Source organism: Schistocerca serialis, chromosome 1, assembly GCF_023864345.2.
Source record: "Schistocerca serialis cubense isolate TAMUIC-IGC-003099 chromosome 1, iqSchSeri2.2, whole genome shotgun sequence".
In the NCBI taxonomy this organism is placed as follows: Eukaryota; Metazoa; Arthropoda; class Insecta; order Orthoptera; family Acrididae; genus Schistocerca; species Schistocerca serialis.
The window spans coordinates 650,346,657-650,372,286 of NC_064638.1; the positions used below are offsets into that span (position 1 = coordinate 650,346,657).

A 25,630-nucleotide genomic window follows, 5' to 3' on the forward strand; every position below is an offset into this window, starting at 1 on the left:
TTCTTTCGAGAGCAGTTACTATCTTCATATATAGTTAAAGGCTACCCAGCCATTGACCTTCGTCTGTGCAATGCGCACAGGTTGCCCGAACTCTTACGGGAATTGTCACTTTAGTGTGCGCCGGTAATGAGCGGAGGGGTAAATATCTATTAGGTACAAATGGCTCTGAGCACTATGGGACTTAACATCTGAGGTCATCAGTCCCCTAGAACTTAGAATTACTTAAACCTAACTAACCTAAGGACATCACACACATTCACGTCTGAGGCAGGATTCGAACCTGCGACCATAGCAGTCACGCAGTACCAGGCTGAAGCGCCTAGAACCGCTTGGCCACCGCAGCCAGCCTCTATTAGGTACATTACGTATGTGGATTGTGGACAGTTGGGAATGTGGGTCTCACGGGAAGTGTGCAAGTGATAAGTCCCTGCAGTCACGCCATTCATCTGAGTCCTCGGTGGCTCAGATGGATAGAGCATCTGCCACGCAAGCAGGAGGTTCTGGGTTCAAGTCCCAGTCGGGGCACATGTTTTCAGCTGTGCCCATCGAGGTATATCAACAACACCTGTCGGCAGCTGAGGGTGTCAATTATCATTTATTTCCATCTTTATTAATGTGTCAGATCATATTTTTATAACAAAGCACAGGCCACATAAAGTAACACTGTTCCGTTATAAAGCCCCTTACAAAATGCTTAACCAATACTCATATCAGTTTCTCTCGTTACCACAATTTATGTTTAGCAACATATGGCAGTTTTGAACGTCAGCTGAAATTCCTTTTCTGCTTATATGTGAAACACCTTTGTGATGACATATGTTGTCACAGTGTGGCCACATCAATCGAGTCCCAGTCTAAGGTTGAAAGTGACTCTAGTTGTAATGCATTTGCTATTGTAGCAGTGTGTGACCTGCATAGAGAAAGATACTTCTGATGACAGCAGAGCTGGCATTATTACTTACCATGGGATCATATTTTCTTCATGTAGCACGAATGTAAGGAAAGAGACTTTTAATTGATTAGCCTTCTTGATGAGCAGCTTCCCCAAATATTTCTATTTTCAGGAGGTAACTGATTGCCATGGGGTTGCTGTAGTCATCCTTCTATGGTTGTGGTACTGAGTTTGATGTCAGTAGTGTGTTTTTCCCCTACAATATTGGGTGTCGTAAGACTGTTAGTGTGATGTACAAAGCCTATCCCTCTCTTTCCAAGCATTTATCCTGCGATACAAGGTCGACCATTTTTAATGATATGCCAAATTTGATTTCATTTTAATTTTATGGCCAGATGCCCTTCCTGTTGCCACAGTCATCAGTCAGTTTAAGGGAAGGAAACTGTGCGCCATTTGTTTGTAATTTGCATAAACTTTGTTGTATGTGAGAACACATTTTAACTGTTTGTGTATCATATTTTTTGAAGCTGAGTGTGCGGGACCAGGCTAGCATCTGACTAACCGATTGAAGAAAACTGCCTGAAAACCATGCTCACGCTGTTCAGTGTACTAGACCCACGGTCATAAATTGCCGCACGGATTTGATCTGCGTCAGATTTTTGTCTTGGGAAGTAGTATTCTGTGCATTAAATTGTAGTTCAAATAACTAAAAAATGATTTTGTTCATTTACTTTTTTTATTTGCATTTTTCTTTTTGCTTGAAGCTGTCCGCAATTTTTGTTATTATTCTTATCAACAGGTGGCTTTATAATGACCAAAGGAGTGAAATTAGCTAACTGCTACTAATAAAATAAACTGAATGACTGGCTTTAAGAAATTTCAAATAATTGTTATTCTTTGGGAGAAATTGCTTCTTTGGGTTTTATTATTTTTTTCTAGCAACCTGTAACACTGTAAGAAAAAGATAGATTGCTACTTACCCTAAAGATGAGAAATTAAGTTGCAGACAGGCACAATTAAAAGACACTTCGTATTAGCTTTCCACCACGGCCTCCATCGGAAAAGCAAGCGCGCGCGCGCGTGCACCCACACACACACGCACACACACACACAAAAAGCACACGCACACGACCGCCATCTCAAGTGGCCAGGACTGGCATGTTAGCATGCATAAGGCATGCTTGCTTGTGTGAATGCATGTATATGTGTTTCCTTTTCTGACAAACACTCTGGCTGGAAGCTAATGTGTAAGTTTCCTTTAGTAGTACCTGTCTCCAACTTAGTATCACATCTTTACACTAAGTAGCAATCTATCTTTCCCTTAGATTGTTGATATTTCAACCTAGAGTTTTCATTGTTTGATTTTTCTAATTAACTGTACCTTCAGTCTAAATTTTGTTCCATTGCTGTGAATAGAGCTGTTTGTGTAGTAATTATCAAGGTTATTTTTTATGTGCACAACTGAATGATAAATTTACTCACGCAATGGAGTTAAAATCTCAAAAGTTGTACAGTATGGCATGAGCTGATTACAGTTTTTGGTTATGAATCTTACGGCCCTTTTCTGTAGTTTGAAAATTATAGAGTAGCATGAATAGAATATAACTGACAGACACTTGGTGTTACATGCTGATGAGATTTTGTTCGCAAGTATGTTTCCTAATAGTCAGTATTCATTTCTAGAAATTTTGTTTGTTCCACACAGTCTAGAGATCCCATCTACATTTAATTTAACAGTGTCATTTTTCCTCTTCAAACTGAAATTCATAGCATTAGTTTTCAATGTTACTTTATTGTATATTAACATTTGTAAACTTTATTGAGCACTTAATTTGCTTTCTGTAAGAAATTTGCTTGATTTTAGTGATTAGTTGCTGCGATCATCAACAAAGGTAACTGCTCCCTCCCTTATGACAATCACTAGGAGGAAAGTCACTGATGTTCACCAGGAACAGTATTAGACATAATATGCTACTCAGAGTAAATCCTATATCAATATATTTTAGTTCTGGCAAGTGTTCCATTAAATGTTTAACCTTATTTGAGGTTTGTGTTATGTCTGCTCTTTGCAACCTATCTGCTAGGTACAACCACAATAAGTTGCTAGCTACAGCCTGTATTTGAAACTATTCTGGTATAGTTAATAAAATCATGTGGTCTATGACTAGGACAGATCAAATAGTATGCATGTGAGATACCCATTCTTAGCAAGAGCTTCAAATACCACTTTTATGTATTCTACAATGGCTGATTTCATAATTATAATACTTTGGAACCCATAAAGTGATGCAAGGAGCCTCGTCAAGATTGTAGTAACAACTGTGGCCACCTTTATTACAGCTGATGCCATAACTGACAAAGAGTACAAACATGTACTTTTGAGTGTGGCAGGAATTTAATATCAGTTTAATATCATAAATTTTGTTGCATATACAAGGATATACACAGACACAGATACACACTTCCTCATGAATATGTGCGAATAATTCCGCAATACACACCAGGCAATATATAACTTAAATCTTTACCCTGTTCATTTTTATAGTGAATATGGTTTAGGGCGTAATGCAATGCTGTAGATGAAGCCAGCACTGAAGGAAACAAAATATAAATGTTCATGTGCTCTGGATAAATGGTTGGCACAACATGCAGTGAAACTGTGAACAAACTTATAAATATGGTCAGCAGAGCAGGCCTTTTCTGGCCAGTAAGAACCCTATAAGGCACTGTTCGAAAATACATGCAGATACATGAATACGAAGAAAATCTGAGCTTTTAATATTTTAAGCACTGACTAGTATCAAGTGGACCCAGAACTATGTCATATAACATCAAACTACACTGATGGGAAAAAATCACAACAACAAAAAATAATTAATGTAGAGTAATGAAATTTCAAGTATACATTTGTCTAGGTAACATATTTAAGTGATTAAAATTGCAAGATCACAGGTTAATGTAAGCATTAAATAGGTCACGGCAAATGTGAGATGTTGGCACATAATCAGTGCAGCTGCCAGAATGTTGAATGTAAGCATGCAAGTGTGCATGCATTGTGTTGTACTGGTGCTGGATGTCAGTTTGTGGGATGAAGTTCCATGCCTGGTACACTTGGTCGGTCAATACAGGGATGTTTAGCGCTGTTTGCAGGTGATGCTGGAGTTGTCTTCTGATGATGTCCCATATGTGCTCGATTGGAGACAGATCTGGTAATAGAGCAGGCCAAGGCAACATGTCAACACACTGTAGAGAATGATGGGTTACAACAGCAATATGTGGGTGAGTCTTATCCTGTTGGTAAACATCCACTGGAATGCTGTCCTTTAGTGTCAGCCTAGTAGGTCAAATCACCAGACTGGCATACAAATTTGCATTAAGGATGTGTGGGATAGTCACGAGAAATCACATTCCAAGCTGTAACTCCAGGTGTAGTCCAATGTGTCCATCACACAGAAAGGTTGGTTGCACCTCTCCACTGGCCTCCTCGTAACCAACACACAGCCATTACTGGCACTCAGGCAGAACCAGCTTTTATCATAAAACACAGAAGACCTCCAACCTGACCTCCAATGAGCTCTTGCTTGACACCACTGGAGACACAAATGGCAGTGGTTTGGGAACAACGCAATGCTCGCTATACGGCTTCTGGCTCGGAGCTGTCCTTGAAGTAACTGATTTGTAACAGTTCACTGTGTCAACGTGGTGTTAATTACTGCTCATATTCCTGCTGCACATTCAGTCTGACGCGTCAGAGCCATACACCAAACATAATGGTCTTCTCTCTTGGAAGTGCCATGTGGCTGTCTGGAACCCAGTCTTCCTGCAACCGTATATTTTCATGACCACCACTGCCAGCAGTATCGTACAGTGGCTGCATTCCTGCCAAGTCTTTCACCGGTGTCACAGAAGGAACATCCAGCTTTTTGCAGCCCTATTACATGGCCTTGTTCAAACTCAGTGGGGTGTTGATAATGATGTGTTGCCTAAAAGGCATCTTGACTAACATCTAATCACCACATCTAGTCTCAAAGGAAACTAATTCTCATGACCATTACAGCAGATATTTAAAGCAAATCTGATTTGCATCCACATAGTGGAACTACTAACACCATACTTATGTGATGGGTGTGAAACTGGAATAGACATCATCTTTCAGATGTAGAAACACAACTACCAACTTTCATTTATGTCTCGCAGTTCCTTCTTGAGCAGCATTTTTTTTCTGTTAGTATATGTTGTCACTATTCTCCTAAAAACTGACAATATATGATGACTATAAACCTAAAAACTTCAGTAATGTTGTACCTTTAACTTGCAACATTTTTTCTTGTGCTCCCAATCGGTGTGAAAGGCTACTCAAATTAAAATGCAGAAATTCACATGTCACACTGTTACATGCCTGACAGCAAAATATACATAATCTAATGCAAATTATACTCTAAGAAAAGATAAGATTCCTACTTACCATAAAGACAACATTTTAAGTTTCAGACAGATACAATTAAAAGACACTTACACACAAGCTCTTGGCCACAGGTCTCGTTGGAAAAAGAGAAAAACACACCATTCATTCACATAAGCAAGCATACCCACGCACACGACTGCCATCTGCAATACCTTGGTCCAGATCTGATACAAGCTGCCAGAGTTGGTGGTCGTGTGTGCGTGAGGTGCGCTTGATTGTGTGAATGAATGGTGTGTGTTTCTCTTTTTCTGATGAGGGTTGTGGCTAAAAGCATGTGTGTAAGTGTCTTAAATGGTTCAAACGGCTCTGAGCACTATGGGACTCAACTTCTAAGGTCATCAGTCCCCTAGAACTTAGAACTACTTGAACCTAACTAACGTAAGGACATCACACACATCCGTGCCCGAGGCAGGATTCGAACCTGCGACCGTAGCGGTCACGCGGTTCCAGACTGTAGCGCCTAGAACCGCACGGCCACCCTGGCCGGCATAAGTGTCTTAATTGTGCCTGTCTGCAATGCAGTGTGTTATCTTTACGGTAAGTAACTATCTGTCTTGTCCTACAGTGTTGATATTCCTAGCTAGGGTTTCCATTGTTTGAAGAACTGTTCTCTCTTGGCTAATGTCGTAGTCAGTCAGTAGGAAACATGGCAGCAGAGATAGAGGCCATGTGGTCCAAAAACATGGATTTTCTTAAAGACCAAAGTACATACAATGAACAGCAAAGGGACTCTTTCCCAATTTACTAAAATTTTGGTAGGTGTTGGAAATTTAACTATTGATGATGTTAACATATCATTATTAAAAAAGCCCACTTTACCAGTCAGTATGGCAGAGGACCTTGGATCATTGTGTGGAGACAAAGATTTTTTGGCCTGTCAAGCAAGAATGTACACAGACTTGCTTTTCAGCTTCCTCGGGTCAACAATATACCAAACCCCTTCAACAGAGAAAATGTCTGCTGCAAGAAAGTGGTTCAAGGAATTTTTAAAGAGGAATCCCTCTGTACCTTTAAGAACATCTGAATCAACAACATTGTCCGGAGTGTGCAGGTTCAATAAAGAAAGTGTTTCAAAATTATTTGGTATTTTAGAAGGAGAGTTTAATGATGTTCCTCAAAACTGACAGAATTTAAAATTTTGATGAGACAGAACTAATCATTGTACAGTCAAAACAGGTCAAGGTTGTAGCAAAGAAAGTGAAGAAGCAAGTAGCCTCACTTTCTTTGGGTAATCAGGGAAGTTTAGTCACCATCGTCATTTGCACAACTGCAGCTGGAAATTATGTATCGCCACTCCTGATATTTCTTAAACAGACTATGAATAATCAGCTTTTGGGTCAATATTTGACTGCCATAAATCTGGGTGGATCCAAATGGACTATTCATGAAATGACAAACATTTTGTAACAACTACAAAACCTTCTGCATAAGACCCAGTCCATATTTTGTCATTATCCACATTCTCGAAATTTAGATATTTATGCAAAGGAACATCATGTTTCAGTTGTGTGCCTCCCTCCAGACAGTTCTCATTAACTGCTACCATTAGATGTTGCAATTATGCATCCACAGACGGCTTTCTAAAAGGCCAAAATTCGGATATGGTTGACAAATCACAGAGACCCAGTTATGTCCAGTTACACACTACCAGATATCTGAGATTCAGGAAAAAGCTTACAGTGCAGCAGCAACAATAGAAACTGCCGTACATGGGTTTAGGAAAGCTGGTGTCTACCCCTTAAAAACAAGACTGAGAATGATGCCAGCCAGTACACCTACATTGTCCCAAGCTGAATAATAACTGCTTACAAAGTGTAATATAAAAAATAAATAAGGAACAAGAAAAGATAAGAATTTTCATATATGTTCAACTGAATTTTTAAATTTATTTTTCCATTGTTACAGTAAGATTGCTTCAATACAGTGGAATAGGTAACGATGTATGGGTGCCTCTAAATGCTAACGAGGCTCTCTTTGGAGAAAATGTGAAAAGATAGCTTCAGATTTTTTAAAATCTGGGTTCTACTGTCTGCCCGTATTTCTTCTTCTTACCAACAGGGTAGCATGTTTGCTTGAATACTATGTGTATTTCTTCAATGAAAATATAGTTACAAGTTAATACAAAGTGTGTTCACAATTTATTTGTCCACTGATCCTCTACAACCCGTCGATGAGGAAGTCCCTTACATGGCCTGGTATATAAACAGTACAAAGCATCTGGACGGCTACCACAGCCTCATCCACCGTGGTGTAAAAACATAAATCTCTTTTCCAAATGGCCCGCTCTGCACAGAAATTGTATTTGTTACTTTAATGAATAGTATGAATGAAATTATATATTTTTCTTCTCTTTATGAAGCACACTATAGGCACAGCCACAATGTCCATTGTTGTGTAATTTCAAAAGTGGAACAGTAAAAATATAGTCCACATATTTGACAAAATTCAAATGTCTTTCAAACTTTCTCTAATAAAAGTTATCTTTTTTTTTTATTTTATTTTGTTTTTTTTTATCAAAATTACACCACAACTACAGCCTACTTAGCAACTTATCAGACCTAAAGGGAAGTTTGAATGGCACTTAGAGAAGAATGCAATGACGTATTTTTCCCAATGACATTGACATAGCAAATCTCTTATTGGTAGATCTGGCATATCGCAAGCCAGTGATTTGCCACTATATATGGGACAAACAAGGATTCAAGTTTCTGACAGACACTGGAAAACTAGCAATACGTATTCAAAATTTGAAGTATCTTTAACAGTGTATCAACTTGGGAATGGAGCTGCTTACACAATATATCATATAGTGAAATTCCACCAGTGTCACTAGTTTAGAAATTATACTGACTTAGCTATTGCAAAAAGATTATAAGTGAAGTGTAATTTTGAGCAACACTTTTTTTTATGAACAAAGTGATTTTTTGATTTTTGGGACAACAACGGAGAGTATTAGAAAACCCCAAATTATTTGATTAACAGGCCAGAATCTTAATTGCCACAGTTTTTGAACAGGCAACTATTTTTAGGAATATATGGCTCTGGAGATAGTGAAGTCTTCGGTACATGAAATCCATACATATAACCTCTACAAATATATGTACCGGGTAGTTATTATTAACCTGATGGTGTTCCCAATGCTGCAGTGCATGCTGTATACATTGCAGGATGCTGAAACATTTTAGCTATTTTTATTAATCAGTGTGCTCACGGAATATGCTGAAAAATAATAGTTCCACTTTCTGCCACCAGACGAAAATATGATGCTGTAAGCACTCAGAATTTAGTGCAGGTGCAAGAACAGGAGAGGAACAATCACACACGATTATGGTGGTTTTGGAATGTTTATTAGGCTATTGTCACAAGTTACAACAATTGTTCAATATGGTCCCCCCACTCAACAACACACTGCATCCATAATACGGCATGGTTGACAGTTGCTTGCATTGTAATGAGAGCGATATGTTGTTGTTGTTCAGATAAGGAAGAGTTTGGATGCATCCCTAATAGACATGATCTTTCAGATAATCCTGCAACCACAAGTCATATGGATTTAGGTCGGGGGATATGAAAGGCCACACATCTTGAAATTGTTTAGATATGTTTAGATATGATGCAGTCTTTACCAAAGGTTTCTCGAAGCAAATCTTTCACCTGACAAACAACGTGTGGTATTGTCCCATCTTACATGAAAATAGTGGTGTGGACACAGTTGCGCTCTTGCCAAGCTGGAATCACGCATTGCACAAGAACATCCGTATAGGATGCAGATGTCACTGTACACCTAGCAGGCCCGCGAGGTGTCATTGCCTTGAAGAAAAACAGATAAGAGAATGAAGCAGCTTGTGAAACCATACCACACTGCCTCATAACCTGAGCACAATGAACATTCCTGCACAACATGTGGGGGACAGGACTCCATACCCAACAGTTCTGCGAATTCAAAGCACCCGTGCAGAGTAAAATGTGCCTCATTTGTTGAAAGTATATGCCACAGCCACATGTCATCCATTTCCATGCATGCTAAAAAAAGAAAGGTAAGTCGTGGCATTGTAGCCTATCTTGGGGCTTCATTTGGCACACATACTGAATCTTTCAGGGAAATCAGCGTAGAATGTGCTGCGAAATCTTTGATCTGTTGACCAGGGAGAAAGAATTCCCATGACATAGCTCAAGCACTGTCTGCAGGATGTGCTGCATGGTTGTCTATAGATACAGCTATTCCATCAACTGCCATAGGAAAGGGACAGTCCCCCCTCCCTGCTGCACCACTTCATTCACCCGTTTCTTCGAATTTCTTGATCATTTTCTTAAGCCCATTTATTGTTACTGGGCCTCTTCACAGCTGTTTCTGTTAGCAACATCCCAGCAGCCCACAGTGTTTCTTCTCAATAGCCATTGTGTTTCATACAGAAAGCTTCAACCTTCTTGACCCTTTACACTAACAGTCACTTCAAAAACCAGATCAACATGTGTCGCCCAGCAACAAACAGAATACTGACGTCAAAACAGGAAAAATTTCACTTAACTCATGTGGATACACTACCTCCATCTATGTGATGAAGAATTAACGGAACATGTGTATGAACATCCAGTAAGTAAAATCTATTTTGAAACAAGCGTTATCTGTGCTTTTATTGCAAGCTTGAGATCTTCGCTTTCAAATTGGGCAACAATTAAAATGGTGAGCCATCTGCTGGCCATGTTATGCATTACAGTGCCATGTCACTCCTCGGAAAAATGGAGTGAGGAAGTAAATGCCATTGCCCCAGTGCTTTCTAGTGAGGTACACAGATGTGGATGTTTTATTAGCTAACGCACATGCTACGCGACATCTTAATGAGTGCAAGTTGCAAGGCTGTCAGTCTGATCCAAAAGGATAGACTTTCTGTCATGTTGCTGCAGATGGCAGTGCTTCTCCATGTGTCATCCTTCACTTGTGAACAACATACAGGAAGACATGTCAGTACATAAGGAAAGTTTGACAAGGTCGCAGATGCATTACAACACCACATGAAGTCCGATATCTGGGCATCTCTATGTTGCAGTGTTGTATGGATACTGTCAGAGTACTGCAAGAAGATCTCAGAAGGGCCACTGAAGCCATTGTGTCTGATCAAGCTATACTGAACAGGTTACAAGAAAGGACCTTATGATCCAGACACCCTGTAACAGTAACCCGATTACATGACATCTTGCAACTCACCTTCAGTTCTGCCGTTCATATGTCAGGGGACAACTTTGGCACTGGTGAAATGTCTCATTCATAGACGAATCTAGATATCCTCTGATGCAAGATGATAGCCATGTTCACGTGCGGAGACCTGTGGCGAATAGTAACTGCCAAATGTTGACCAGGAAATTGACAGATTTCCCAGGTTCTGTGATGATGTGGGGAGGCTTCAGTGTCGATAGCTAAATGGGTCTTCTCATTGTCCATGGTCACCTTACTGCCAGGCAGTACATCGAACAGATCCTGTTGGACCTTGTTGTGGCTGCTGCATATGGTGGGGCCATGAATTCTTTCTAATGCCAGGACCTATGTGGCACACGTCAGCAAGAATGTATTGTGAATCCTGGACATTGAACTAATAGAATGGTCAGTGGCGACTCCAGACCTAAATACCAATGTGCATTAAGTGGAACTTGCTGGACAGACATGATGATGGTCAGGGTCATACTGTTTCACCACAGTCTCTCCAAGAACTCTCATTGACAAAAGGGTACGGATACCACAGGATGATCTCCATGGACTTATCTGGAGCATGCCACAAAGGTGTCAGGCAATGAAACACTTGTGAAAGGTATCAGGCAGACATTACAGTTCATTTTATGCAAACGAATGAAGATATAATAATGTTTTGTTGTGTAATCAATCTGTGAAAGATAAAGGCATAATTTGGTAACATACCCTGTCCTCAATTATTGCTCAATGGAGTATGGCAGATGCCCAAAGTCATGTTTCCCTAATTCTTTATAGGACATAGGCTCTGCCATTCATACAAAAACAAAAGAGCTGCAGATGCAAAAGATGAATAGTCCCTAACTCTTTTGAGCAGTATTATAAACTGATTACATGCACACTGGTTAATTCAAAAGTCTCATGTTTTTAAGAGCTGCCAAAAACATGGTTATGAGGCTTACAAAAGACTAGATGAATGAGTTTGTAGACAAAAGGTCTCAGCTGTTCTCTTGTTGTATATAGTGGTATATATTCTACATAGTGTGAGTCATTTCAAAATATTATTTATTATTATTATTATTATTATTATTATTATTATTCTACACTGTAACAAATACTGGTGAAGCCAATATTAAATGTCACGCTGCATGCAAAACTTAATGTCCAAACTAGCCAATAAGTGTGCCAAATCTTTTCTACTTACAGTGCTACATGAATTCAGTGATTACCAGGGGGTTCCAGACTATGGACTGATGCTTACTTGTGGCTCAATGTGTGCTCTACAAGTTCACTATCGAATTCTGGTATCAGAAGGCATGTTGCAACCATCTCCACAGTATCTTGCTCAAACAACAACAACAACAAGTTGTTATTATTTAATGTGATATGGAGTTTATCAATGGGATTTGGTCAGTTGAGAAGATAACTGAACAAAGATGTTGAAGTGATGTTGAAATGTGTTTGATCCAAGATTCATTGTATCAGAAATGGCTCAAACTAACAGCTCTAGAGCATTGACTGGGTATTATCGAATATACTACATAAAGAAGTCAAGAAATACATTTTTTCAAAAATACTGACACACTGCCGTTATCCTCCTTGTGCAAATAACACAATTTATTCACATACATAAAAGATAAAACTTTCTAACAAGTCTTCCATCATGCAATCAAAATTAGCTCAAGAAGTTTCTTACTAAATAACTATTCTAGCAAAGAAGACTAGTATAAGAAATGGAATTCACAGCTAAATGATGCACCTCCACTCATCCCATTGTTTTCTTTTGACCACTTGGAATCAACATCACTGAAAGAGGAAGAATCAATTCTCTAATTGTGTATACAGATGAGAGCATTTGATATGCATAAAAACTTCTCAATTTTAAATCCTTTAAGGATGCAGGGTACTTATAAATGGTGGAAAAATCGAATTTTTTTACGACTTTATTAAATTCTATAGTCTTTCCTGATTACATTGATATATAAATTATAGGGTTTCAAATGAAAAATGACCTATATATACCAAATATTTAAGTTACGGTCATATATGCCGCCGCGCCCCCTTTATTTCTGTTACAGAAACCAGTATTATTTTGAAAAGAACTGTGAACTTTCTGTTTCCAGCGATTATACGTATGATACACTGTATATGTTGATAACAGTGCAGGTTTCTAGTGTTTGTGAATGATTATCTTTGCTAGTATTTACTTTTGTTTCACTGTAGCTGTTTGTTCATGTGTTACTGAATGTTTGTTGCCCAAGTGCTACATATATTTGTGGAAGTACATATCCTTTAGTGTGCAATGAGAACAAATTATGCGATGCATCAAGAAATTCAATGAAAGGAAATTCCGTGGTACCCAGTTCATAAACAAAGCAAGCCGCACTGTTGAAAGTAATCTATGTATCAGTTTTTCAGGGAAGAAACTCCCCCATGGCACGCCTCCTGGTGATTCAAATTTTTGGGTTAACAATGACGCTATTTGTAGTGGATTTTTTGTTGTTGATGTGGGCATCTTATCTTCTTTGATAATGGAAGTGGCAAAATGTGAACAATGTGATGGTGTAGGCTGTCTGGAAATAACTGAACAACAAGTAGCAGGATGGGTTTAGCGTCAAAATTAGTTGTTCTCGAAAATGACTTCAAACAGTGTGCATACTTAACATGATGTGAATTTGAAGTTGGTGTATGCAATACGAAAAGGAAAAAAAGGCTGCTCAAACGTTTTGTGGTTTGATGGACCTTCCTCCACCTCCCAGTATGTTCAGCAAGTACATAGAAATACTTTATGTGCCTCGACGGTTGTGTCTAAAGCATTTATGAAATGTGTAGTAGAAGAAACTGTAAATATTAGTGGAACCAGGGACATGGGTGTTGCACTTGACAGGACATGGCAACGGTGAGGACATCGTTCCTTGAATGGTGTTGTAAATGCTACTTCTCGGGAGAATGGAAAAGTTGTGATGTTGAGTGTTTAAGCACTGCCACACCTGTCATGGTAACACAGAAGGACACACTGAACATTAAGTGTTCTCAGAATTATGATGGTTATAGTGGAGGTGCAGAGTCTGATGAAGCTCTAAAAATATTTCAGAGGTCGATGCCCATTTATAACGTTAGATACACGAAATATCTATGCGATGGGAACTCTAAAGCTTTCAACAAAATTAATGAGTTCAATGTTTATGGTGATACCTTGGTAACAAAATTGGAGTGTTGTGGACATGTGTGAAAGAGGATTGGTGCTAGATTGATGAAGCTACGAAGAGAAATGAAAGGAAAGTTGCTATCTGATGGAAAATCTGTCTGGCTGAGGCAGATTGACAGAAACTGAAATAGACCCTCTTTAGAGTTATTATGGACTGGCCATTAGACGAACTGCACCTCTGAATGAGGTAACAGCAATGAGAAAAGCTGTATGGACACCTACTTTCATAATTTGTCCACAGATGACCACCCTGTTCAAGGACTTTGCCCCAAAGGAGCAGATTCTTGGTCTAGTTTAAAAAAAAGTGGTGAAATATACCATCATAAGCATTCTCTTCCTGAGCCTGTTATGAATGAAATAAAATGAATTTTTAGAGACCTGAGTGACACTGTTTTGCTTAGTAAATGTCTTCATGGGGGCACTCAGAATACAAATAAAAGTTTCAACCATTGCATATGAGAAAGATTACCCAAGAATGTTTTTGTAGGACTAAATACATTAAAAGTTGGTGACTAGATGCAGTGATGTGTTTCAATGATGGAGTGATGGAAGGTTGGAAGTCCTGAGAAATTTAGGCATAAAATGTGGATCTAATATGGAACATCAATTGGTTGCGTGTGACAGACAACAAATGGGTGCATGAAACTGAAAGATTCGCTCTTCAAGTTACCAAAGAAGCAAGAAGTGCTAAAATGAATGCCAAGAGGAAGCTTGAAGATGCAGGAATGCTGTAGGATGAAGTCTATGCTTCAGGAATGTTCTGAGGCACAGTTTAATTGGACTTGTATCTTCATTCACAATTTCCTGCAAGTTGTACTTTTCAGAATTCAGGTACAAATATTTCCTAAAGTTTACAAAGCATTGCTCTAATTTTTTCTGTAACTTGCAATAGTCCATACTTATGTAGTAGACCTAAGCTTTATTGCGGAATCAACTAAATTATAGAAAAAATAACATTTTTTACTAGGAAAAAATTATAAAAACTAAAATGTAAGATGTGATATTTTTTTTATCCTTGTAATATACATAATAGGTGGAATTAAATAGGCCTAGTACCTCAGTAATCATGTCATGCATATCTGATAAAAATTTGGTCTCCTTCAAATGTATAACATTGGATTAGATGGTATCTGAATTTGAGGAAGCATTTGGAAAAAAATTGCATCAATTTCTTTGTAATTTTTTTTAATAACCCTAAGCAGGTTCAAAATATGCTGCATTACCTGATATCAACAAAAAAATTGTGAAACATATACATTATAAACTGTGCCTGAAAGAAATAGGTGTTGATTTTTACATAATATTGAGCCCAAAAAGTACCCTGTATCCTTAAAACAGCTTTCTGAATAGTATTAACAAAATAGTAACAATATATTAACACTCTGCCGTCCGGCAACACCACAGTGGTGTCGTGTGCGAAACAGTGGTCAACAGCAGGCGACACCACAGTCGTGTCGTGTGCATAGCATCGCTCAGTGGCCACCGACACCACGGTGGTGGCGTAAGCATAGTATCGTGCGTGGCCGGTGACAGCACTTTAGTATCTTTTGCATTCTGTTGGAGTTACGTGTAGGTAACAGTAAGTTACACACGTCATCACGTGTTTTGTTTTTTCAAGTACTTGTGCCCTTTGATCATGGCAGACGAAACAGACGATACAATTATTTACGATGAATGCAAGGACCAAAACTTGGAGGTCGCCACTACATTGCGTATGTCTTATCATGATCTGGTTGACAGACTTTCTGGTCACATGAAGCAACACCAACTAACAGGCCCACGTATTCCGAAACAAAGAAACTGCCATGTATGTTCTAAAAACAAAAGAAAGGAACAACAAACTTAATGTGCAAGTCTTTTGGAGTTGCGTTATATCTTGGAGACTGATTTGCTGCATATTATATGAAAGATAAATACCAAATACCAAAGACAATGCAAATAAATATATGAAACAAACAAATTTTCTATTTATTTACATATCTATATCTTCTAAATTTCATGAAAGTAGGGGAACAGGGTTGAGAACTTATGAGAACTAACGATGATATTAGTAAAACGTAACAATTTATAATCTCCTGATAATGTCAAGAATGGCTGGTGACAAGCCAAGTAATCCAAATTAGCGCTGCCAGTGCCAACCAAATAAATTTGTACGAGACGTGCGGACGCCAAAGTGTTAAAAAAGGTAAATCTGTTCCCAATGAAATGTATGGTCCAAATAAATCATACTTTATACAAGCCGTTGTACTGGAGGTGCTACACCCATGCCTTCCTCTGACCTTTGAACTCACTCACTAACTACAAAAAACAATTCATACTGTAGAACACAGACTAGCTCGATCTAAGCATAAAGTGAAAATTATAATATTCATGACCTCTGAAAATGAAAACCAACTCTTCCTGTTCCCTTTAGCAATGAAAAGGAATGTCTGTAACTACTGACCAAATCCCACTGCATACATCTATGTTTCAATGCATGCAGATTGACATTTGAGAATCAAAGTTATGCATTAAATCTGGCAATGAGAGGGAAGAGTGTAAGAATGCTAAATTACAGATACCATCCAGTAAACAAAATATTATAAACCCTTGAGCGGGCGCGCGCCTGTGTTTGAAGTGCACCAACAAAAAATAAAGTGATTTTGCACAGATCTATTTTTGTTTCACAACTGCAGACCTGTAACGAATCCTTCATTATTGCTTCAGGTAACACAATGATAATTTGTGTTGTCATATGTCCAAGTGAGCTAGGCAGAAAAAATTTACGATCCGTCCAAAGAAAAAGACCCTGATTATGAGCTAGCAGCCTAATGCCACATTGAGGCAGTTGTCTACGAGATAATTAGTGATTGAATAAGCAGCTGGATGGTATCTGATGCCACTGCACTGCTTAATGCTTGGAGTGGGTCATTACTGTCTCTGTATCATCTGTCCTTGGCAACAGTGTATTGTACTGAAAATTATTTCAATATTGTTTAACAAAACAGTAGTGTAACTCATATTATGTACGTTTATTTTCTTGCTGTTTAAATAAACTATGATTAAACTGTGATTTTGATCACACATGACTCACCCTGGCAACATAAATGAAGCTATTCTATACATGTGTACAAAGTGTGCCCACTCGTGTTATGAAAAACGGCGCACCCGCTCGAGGGTTGAGAGACCAAGTGGAAGCTCAAACGGAACAAATGTAGAGATGGAAATTGGCCACATGTATTTTAAAGGAGTCAGCCCAGAATTAGCCTTAAGTGACTTAGGGAACCATAGAAAACCAAAATCATAAGTATGGAGACTGAGATTTCAACCTCTCTCCTCCAGAATAAGAGTCTGCTTGTGTCTGTATGTGTGGATGGATATGTGCGTGTGTGCGAGTGTATACCTGTCCTTTTTTCCCCCTAAGGTAAGTCTTTCCGCTCCCGGGATTGGAATGACTCCTTACCCTCTCCCTTAAAACCCACTTCCTTTCGTCTTCCCCTCTCCTTCCCTCTTTCCTGATGAGGCAACAGTTTGTTGCGAAAGCTTGAATTTTGTGTGTATGTTTGTGTTTGTTTGTGTGTCTATCGACCTGCCAGCGCTTTTGTTCGGTAAGTCACCTCATCTTTGTTTTTATATATAATTTTTCCCACGTGGAATGTTTCCTTCCATTATATTTATTTTATTGGGTATTCTGATCGTGTTTAACTAGAATAATTTTCTTGTGTTTTTAAAGATGTAAGACTGATTCCGCTGAGTTACAATTCAACAATTGTCTGCACGCATCATGCATTAAAAAGACTTTCTTGAGACTACTGTGCATTTCACAAACAATCCAATTTTGCATCCAGCATATTAGTTAAATGTTCCCTGCAATATGTGCAAATGGAATCTAAAATTCACCCACACTGTGTTTATTCCTTGCCTTGCAAAATCCTGCTATGCAACTAATGGAAGAATTTGGAGAGGTGGTCGTTTACAAGAGGTTTGCATCTGAAATTTTTGTTGTCCGTTTCAGATACATTTGCATATACACCTAATCTTGTCAATTGAGAACAGTGAGGTTTTCTGTGTGAAATGACTTGAGGAGGAGTGGTATACACAGATATCTGTTGTTCAGAAGCTTTCTGTAATTGTTTTGATGTTCCCAATATTAGTATGAAAACCATTACAGAATAGAAAAGTAACAACAACAATTTGCTTCAGAAATTTATTATATTCACAAGGAGACAGATTATCCAGTACTTACCTTAAGGAGGAACGATTCCCTTTACAGCTAACTGGCACATACACAGATAATAAATGGCAGTACATCTATTTTTAATAGCCATACGTTACTTCTTTTTCTTGAGAGAAAGGGAGAGGAAACAGTTGCATGAGATTGGAGAGGTTGAGGAGGCAGGGCATGGGCAGGACACTCAAAGCATATTAAGTGGGGCCCTGCTTTATTTAAGGAGAAAATGAGGTATTTCCTCCTCAGACAAAGTGGGTACCACTTAACTTAGTTCTTAGCAAAAGTGCATCAGCCACTCATAAGGTTTTCCTTTCAGTGAAAGCTCAAATTAAAGATTTATGATGTACCAAAATGAAATAAATAAAAGAAAATATGTTCATAGTACAAGTGTCCAAAATCAACAAAGTATATTACAAAAATGCAATGAAGTTACTAAATTTTGCGCTGTATTTCTGAAGTAACTAATTTTTGGGCCATTTTTCCGATATTCTTCGAAAAGATTAAAAAAAAAAGAGTTCTACATTTAATAGTTTATTGAAGCGCTGATAAATGACAGGAAAATGAGTAACAAAATATATCAATGATCCACAATCTTTGCTAAATAAATACTATTAAATTACATAGCTTTATAAATGATACAGAAAACATTTTGTACTGAGGTATTAAAATTAAACAAACCCAATATTTCTGAATGCAGAAAGAAAGTACTTACAATCATTGAGAATCTTGACTCCCCTCCCCTTTCCCCAGTCTTTCCACTCATTCACGTATGTGTTGAGGAAAAGATTAATAGAGAAGATACCACAATAGTAATATAATGAATGTTACATTTGTGAAGATCATTTTACCACTTACACAAATAACAGAGCACAAGAGAACAATATAGCCATAAACTAAGAATCTAATAAATTAAAAATAATAATGGTGTAGCAAATATTCACAACAAACAGTATAAGGAAAATGTTCCCTCTCAGTCTCAGCAGTAGTACCACTTTCTACATGACAGTTATCCACTATTTGTGCATGTCATAAATAAGATTTTCAGTAGTGAGGGCATTCAGTAAATGATTTATTTACGAAATTTATGTTACATGCCACAGTTACAAAGATAAAATTACCTGAGAAACTGCAATGTACAGAAGTGATACTCAAAATGTAAGTACATCATTAAAAATAAAAGATCTTTTAACTTGGCCAGCCCTTATTGTAACTCATTATTTTGCCAAATTGCCATCCTCCTCATAACAAACACAACAAGCTGGGAAAGGAAAATGCCACTAATTACATTATAAATGGCATTGTGGGTGGTTATTCCTTAGTGGTTTCTCAAAAGTTCTGAAAGTGACAAACTAGGAAGAACTTCTGTTTCTCCTGTGACAAGCAAGTCAAACTCAACTGTGTATTATTGTCACTTCCAACAACTGCACATCACTGCACTTTTGAAAACCACACACAAATCAAAAAACATAAGTAAATAATTTTTTTCCATCAACAGCTTTTCCTTCCATATTTTGTCACTCTAGTTATGATGAGAGGAATCTAATTTTCTTCCAAAAATTAAAAACTGAAATCTTGTCAGAAACAGGTTTTGAACCTGACACCTAAATTTCAATGCAGCCATACTAAGGAGAGCATCTGTTTCAGTCTAGTTTTAAACATAAACAGACACAGCTGTATTTACATTCATTTCTTAGGCACAAAAACTGTGTAATATTGATTGGAATGCTTGTTTGGCACTGATCTGAACACAGACTTCTTTGCTCTTGCATAAATCAAAACCTTGCTTCTGCATAAATAAAAAGCAACGACTGAACTAGTTTTATGCTATTATATAAGACCAAACATTAAATCATCACAGAAAACTACAGAACCCTCTGTAATATTTTCAAACATGTCTAATGAGACACGTATGATGAGAGGCTTCTGACACAAATAATACCTATGAAATGCTAATTTATAATCAGCAATTGTGAAACGACAAATCCCTGCACCATGTAAAACAGGAAAAAATATTAACACTGTAACAAAAATAAAGTCTCAGAATAATCAGCTCCAAAAGCAATGAAGTGATAAAACTATTCATATTCACTGTCAGTAGTTTGTGAAAGCAACACTAAGAAATATTAAGACTAGAACAATTACTACTGCTGGAAACAGTGCTTGTTGGAAAAGCAAGTTTTGCTGTCTGATACAGTGAATCTGTTAATTACACTCTGTCTGCAGAATAAAATTTGAAACTACAAACTTAGCAAAGAGAAAATGGAGTTTCATTGTGAAATAAAGGACTCACCATGTTCCTCTGTGCATGGTATTTTGTGAGTATCCATTATCACAGCATTTTTTGCCTCTTTAGTATACCATTAAAATAAGGCCGATAAAAACTGAGACTTCTGTGCAAGAAGAATGCAATATAACTGCAGTTTTTAGAAAATTCACAACATTACACAACTTACAGATGTGATTAGTAAACAATATACACCCGTTTTCATATTAGACACACCTTTATACCTCACATACACACATGTACATATCTATTAGGAAATAACAGTCATTGTTCTTTTATGCCAACCATTATAACAAATCTAAACTCCTTTTTAAAAATGAAAAGGTCACTTTGAAGGTACAGTTCAAGTCTCTGCAGCAGATGTCTGGTCATTATTGACAATTACTTGCACAACATATCCAGGTAAAACTTTCGTCTCTTCAATGCGAAGCTTGTCACCAAGGAGTTTCCCACCAAAAAACCATCGCTGGCGAGAAGGTTCGAGACCTTCCTGCAACTAAAAATTAATAACAATAAGAAAAATTGTACATATGCATATGTATACTCACCCCCCCTCCCCTCGACAATTTTTCTAAATGGATAACATTTTCTGATGACAGAGGAACTGTTTTGCATCAGAAATATAGAACAACGTGTACGGCAAAAAGTGTTGAAGTGTAAGTTCCAGGAGTATTCCAATAGACATAGAAAGGTGGAAATGTTGGTTGGAGTAAAACATATAGTTAAGTAATTTGATACCCTGATGAAAATTGACTTTTTTTGGCGAATAAATGAGAATATTTGTATCTCCTGGTGGGCTCTTACTCCATGAAACAACCTTAAGGTATAAAATGAACTGAACTTTAAAAGGTCGACTATTTTTACACCAAAATTATGAAATCATTGTCTACTTAGAGGTCATGCCACTTTTTAGCTGTTCTCAGTTTGCAGCCAAAACTGCAGCTTATAGGGTTTCTACAGAGTTTTAACAATTCCAGTCACGAGAGGTCAAGAGAATTGTATACTATATACCCTCATTTGCAACAACAACAACAACAACAACAACAACAACAACAACAGAGACAATAAGTGAATACAATTATTGCACATTTTCTGAATACTCACAAAAATGACCTTGTCCGTTCATTCCAATTCAGTTGTGATGGATTTTTTCTCCAAACTATATGCAAAATCTAAAAATTTGTCTTCCCCCCACATTCACCAGTTAATGAAAAAACTTTTCAGAATACACAAATACTCACATCTTTATTAAATAAAATATGCAAAGTCCTGCACGAAGGAGGGGAGAGGGTAATTTATGGAATGTTCAACACAAAATAGAACACTAGAATGTTACTAAGCAATCTTTGTAACAATTTTCAGTTTCACCTCATTTTCAGTTTCTGTAGACGGAAAAGTTAAAATGCAACGTATCTCCACATCTAATTATTGTGAAACACACGAACTCCTTTACCAGTTTTGACTACTCAACCTGTGCATCAATGAGTGGTCTCAGGCAGCAAAAGAAAATATGGTAGGTACCTACTGCACGTCTGTTAGACCATGCAAAAATATTCAGTTGTTTGGAATAAACCATATGACTTATAATAACAACAATTTTCAATGAAAACAGCTGAATACATTTGCATATATATTTTCTGTTTGATGAGAAATGATGCAATCTTGAAGTGTCATTTTATGACGATTTTGAACAACCAACAACATCAAGTTCAAAGACCATATTTATCACAGACATTGCAATTTGCAACCGCTTTCAGGGGGCCACAAGAAATTACTAACATACAATAAATATTCTATCCAAGCAATTGTTTAATTCCGTTCCTTTGTGGAAAATATAGATCTATAATGTATGAGGTCAGTTAAAAAAAATTGTGGAACATTCATAACTTCACGCCAATGATGTGTTGGAGCAAAATGTGGTTGACATCCTTGTACACTTCTGTCTTTAATGTGTAACTGTCGCAAGTTTTGGACTTGTTATTAGTTATTGCTCAGTGCTGTATTGAATAGAACATTTTGTCAAACAGTTAGTGAATTTCGAGAGAGCAACATGTCTGCATTAAGTTTTGCGTGAAACCCAAGAAAACCTTTACAGAGACACACCAAATGATGCAGGAAATCTTGCTCAGGATGCCCTTTGGCGTCTACCGATGACATTCATGTCAGGAACGTCAATGAAATTGTGCATGTCAATCAAAGACTAACTGCCTGAGAGATTGCAGAAGAATGTAACATTTCAGCTGGATTATGCCATGAAATCTCAACACAGAATCTTGGAACACATCATGTTGCTGCCTAGTTCACCCCACAGTTCATAAGTCAAGACCAGAAAGACCTTTGCCTCCCAATCCGTGAAAAGCTTTTGGTTTGCACAAATGAGAACAATATGTTTATTAAGAAAATCTTAACTGGTGATGAGACGTGGGACTACAGTTATGATGTGCAGATACTAAAAGGACAAAGATTTGAAACATAGACGAGATAAAAGAAAATTCAGAAAATCTTAACTGGTGATGAGACGTGGGACTACAGTTATGATGTGCAGATACTAAAAGGACAAAGATTTGAAACATAGACGAGATAAAAGAAAATTCACAGATGGAAATGACGATGGGAGCGGTGTGTCAATTGTGGAGGAGAGTATTTAAAAGGAGGCCACGCACAACAAGTAAAAGGCTGGTGCAGAAAAATTTTGTGGTCAAAGTTCTGGAGTTTTTTGAACAGACCCCAAATTACTCATATTTGTTACAATGAACATGGTACTGTATAAGCTGCTCTTTCTTCATGTAATCTGCCCCTAACCCTACAAATCTGATTGTTGTAGCTCATCTTCACTGTTCTGCTGTCCAGTAACTACTGAACGACTGCTAGGGCAGAATGGTCATTACAAAGTTTGACACACAGTAAGAGGTCCCATAAAGAAGCCACTATAGTCCTTCAAATATCTTAATTTGCTAAACTGCATGGAAGCTTCAAAACATATTTATTTTCTTAAATACAAACGGGTACAACTGGTTTAAATAATGTTGAAAATTGAATAACAGTTGTACAGTATTTTGATAAACTTAGCAACGTACCTCCCTTTCATAATCAATTCACTGTTGTCTCCCTCCTTTGTGAGGAATGGTTTCTCTGCACTGAATTATAAAATAGTGACAGTACTTGGGAGATACTAAGTACAGCAGTTTGTGAATGCAGTCTGTTGTCACCCTTAATTCGGAGATGCAAGGACTTCATCAACAAATTTAATATAAATATTTCAAACTTTATCAGAAGTATATCTGAGTAAGTGATCCAAATGCATCTCCTTTCATTTCACTAATCACTTCAGAAACATTTAGATCACAAGCCTCAACACTGCCTAGAACAATAGATTAATATCCCACTCCCCCCACAAAATTCTCACATTAATCAGACTCAACCCTCCTATCAGTCTTGTTACTGCATAACGAACAAAGGATCGAATTTTACTAAATGCTTTCTGATTGTACTTTCCAATAAATAAATAAAAATAAATAAATTAAAACAACAATAATAATATTCATACGGCTTTGCTGTGACAAAGTTATGAAGGACGTATGCAACCATCTTGAAAAGTATGTGTAGGCTGCAAAATGCTGGAAGGTCGCTGTGGAAAATAAAACATTGATTGGAAACAAGCTGACATTATTAGTCCAATATACACATTTCAACCATTGCCATAATCAGATATCCTGTCACATTACGTTACACATCGACATAATAGTTACATGTTGTAATGATAATGATCATAACCAGACTCAGCTTAGAATTGTTACGACTACAACATGCAACTTTTATATCCAAGTGCAACATGATGTTCCAGGACATCTGATGATTGGAATGTTCAAAACGTGTAATACTGGAATACGAAAGTCAGCTTCTTCCAGTTAACGAGTTTGTGTTTATGGACCTATTCAGCACTTTGCAGATTATGCACGTACGTCACATGGCTGTCATAAAATGTACGGAGTAGGAGTGTACTGTACGAGTCAACAAGTCAAGATAATGTCAGGGCTGTTGTTGCATCATCATCATGAACAGAGTAACATCGTGACGTCTATTAACTTCAAAACTTGATAAATTCTTGTATAACACTTGTTGATTTAAGTTTTTTTTCCATTTTTCCAGATTGATCATCAAACAGCAAACTTAGAATACACTCCTAGGTTGGCAATGCTGCACCTGCACAACCATTTTCATTTTCAGTGTCATAACACAAGATTTAAATCAGTTGGAGACGAGAAGCTACATTCAAGTGTTTACTGCTTTTCGGAGGGGGCAGGTGGATATTAGATTTGATTCTTTTGGAGGATGTGTCAGTCTTGTGTTGTATAAGGTAATCTGATGTGCAACATATGCATGTCTTCTAACAATGTGAGGATTTTTTTCTCTCTTCCTTATATCAAGTTACTGGACATTGACCTTTCCAGCTCTTTTCCCTTTTACCTGTTCTTATGGTCTTCTATGTGTTCATCACACTTGAAGAATAGTAATGCAGGTTATCAAATTTATGTCTTAAGTTAAAAGCTGAGAGTGAGGCACTGATGTCCACTTGCGATTTTGATTTTCATGAAATACACAAGACACAGCACCAGTGCCAACTGATTAAAATCAAGAGATTTTTTCCCTGGCACAGATTACAATGTGTCACTTTTAGGCCCCCTCTACGATGCTGACTCCATGGATGTTGATAGCTAAGGGCTTGTCCCTCTCCACAAAGTTTTAAAAATCCTCAGACGGTTAACATACTCTAGGTTTGTCACCCACATCTGCAACAATGGTATACTTAGCAATGTGAGACAGGTCTGAGCATCTTTTCTGAGAATCGCCTTAAGCCGTTAGAGAACCAAATACTGAAGGTTACACATCTCACAACTCTTAGTAACTAACAGATCTCAACTCTTTTATTCAAACATAGAGGGCTGAGTAAGTACCTTTTGGCAACTGCAGCATCATTAACTATCAGTGCTAAAAGGGATACTAAGTAGGGCAAGGCAAGCTAATATGTTTCCTTAGTAAGTGACACAGGAAACAGAGTGTAAATTATCTTAGCAATCAATATAAAACATTCACCTCTGCAATGAAGGTATGGAATATCATTACATAAATTCAAAAGTACTGTAAAATACACCTATGACATGTATATACTGAGGCACAACAAAAAGAGAGCAGAGATAGAACACACACACACACACACACACACACACACACACACAAAACAGGTGGTGGGAGTAAGGAGGAGGCTGGGGTGGGGAGGGGGAGGGATAGCAGGGTAGGAGAGGGGGGTGGTAAATTGCTGTTTGTGGGAGCATACTGGGATGAGGAGGAGAGAGGGTAGGGCAGGTAGGTGCACTCAGGAGGTTACACG

General features: G+C 37.7%; 1 protein-coding gene and 1 non-coding gene across 2 annotated transcripts in view; one reads left to right on the forward strand and one right to left on the reverse strand.

Annotated features, from left to right (window-relative positions):
• The first annotated feature begins 451 nt into the window (after nucleotides 1–451).
• Trnaa-cgc (transfer RNA alanine (anticodon CGC)) lies at nucleotides 452–525 on the forward strand. Its single transcript has one exon. It is a non-coding gene; the product is annotated as a tRNA-Ala (tRNA).
• An 18,480-nt stretch (nucleotides 526–19,005) lies between these two features.
• The window catches only part of LOC126479123 (ubiquitin domain-containing protein 1), a 75,435-nt gene continuing 68,810 nt past the window's right edge, over nucleotides 19,006–25,630 (reverse strand). The window contains exon 5 of the mRNA XM_050103756.1: nucleotides 19,006–20,737. Within this exon, the coding sequence (XP_049959713.1) occupies nucleotides 20,585–20,737 (153 nt within the window). The 3' untranslated portion in view covers nucleotides 19,006–20,584. The remainder of the gene's footprint in view (nucleotides 20,738–25,630) is intronic.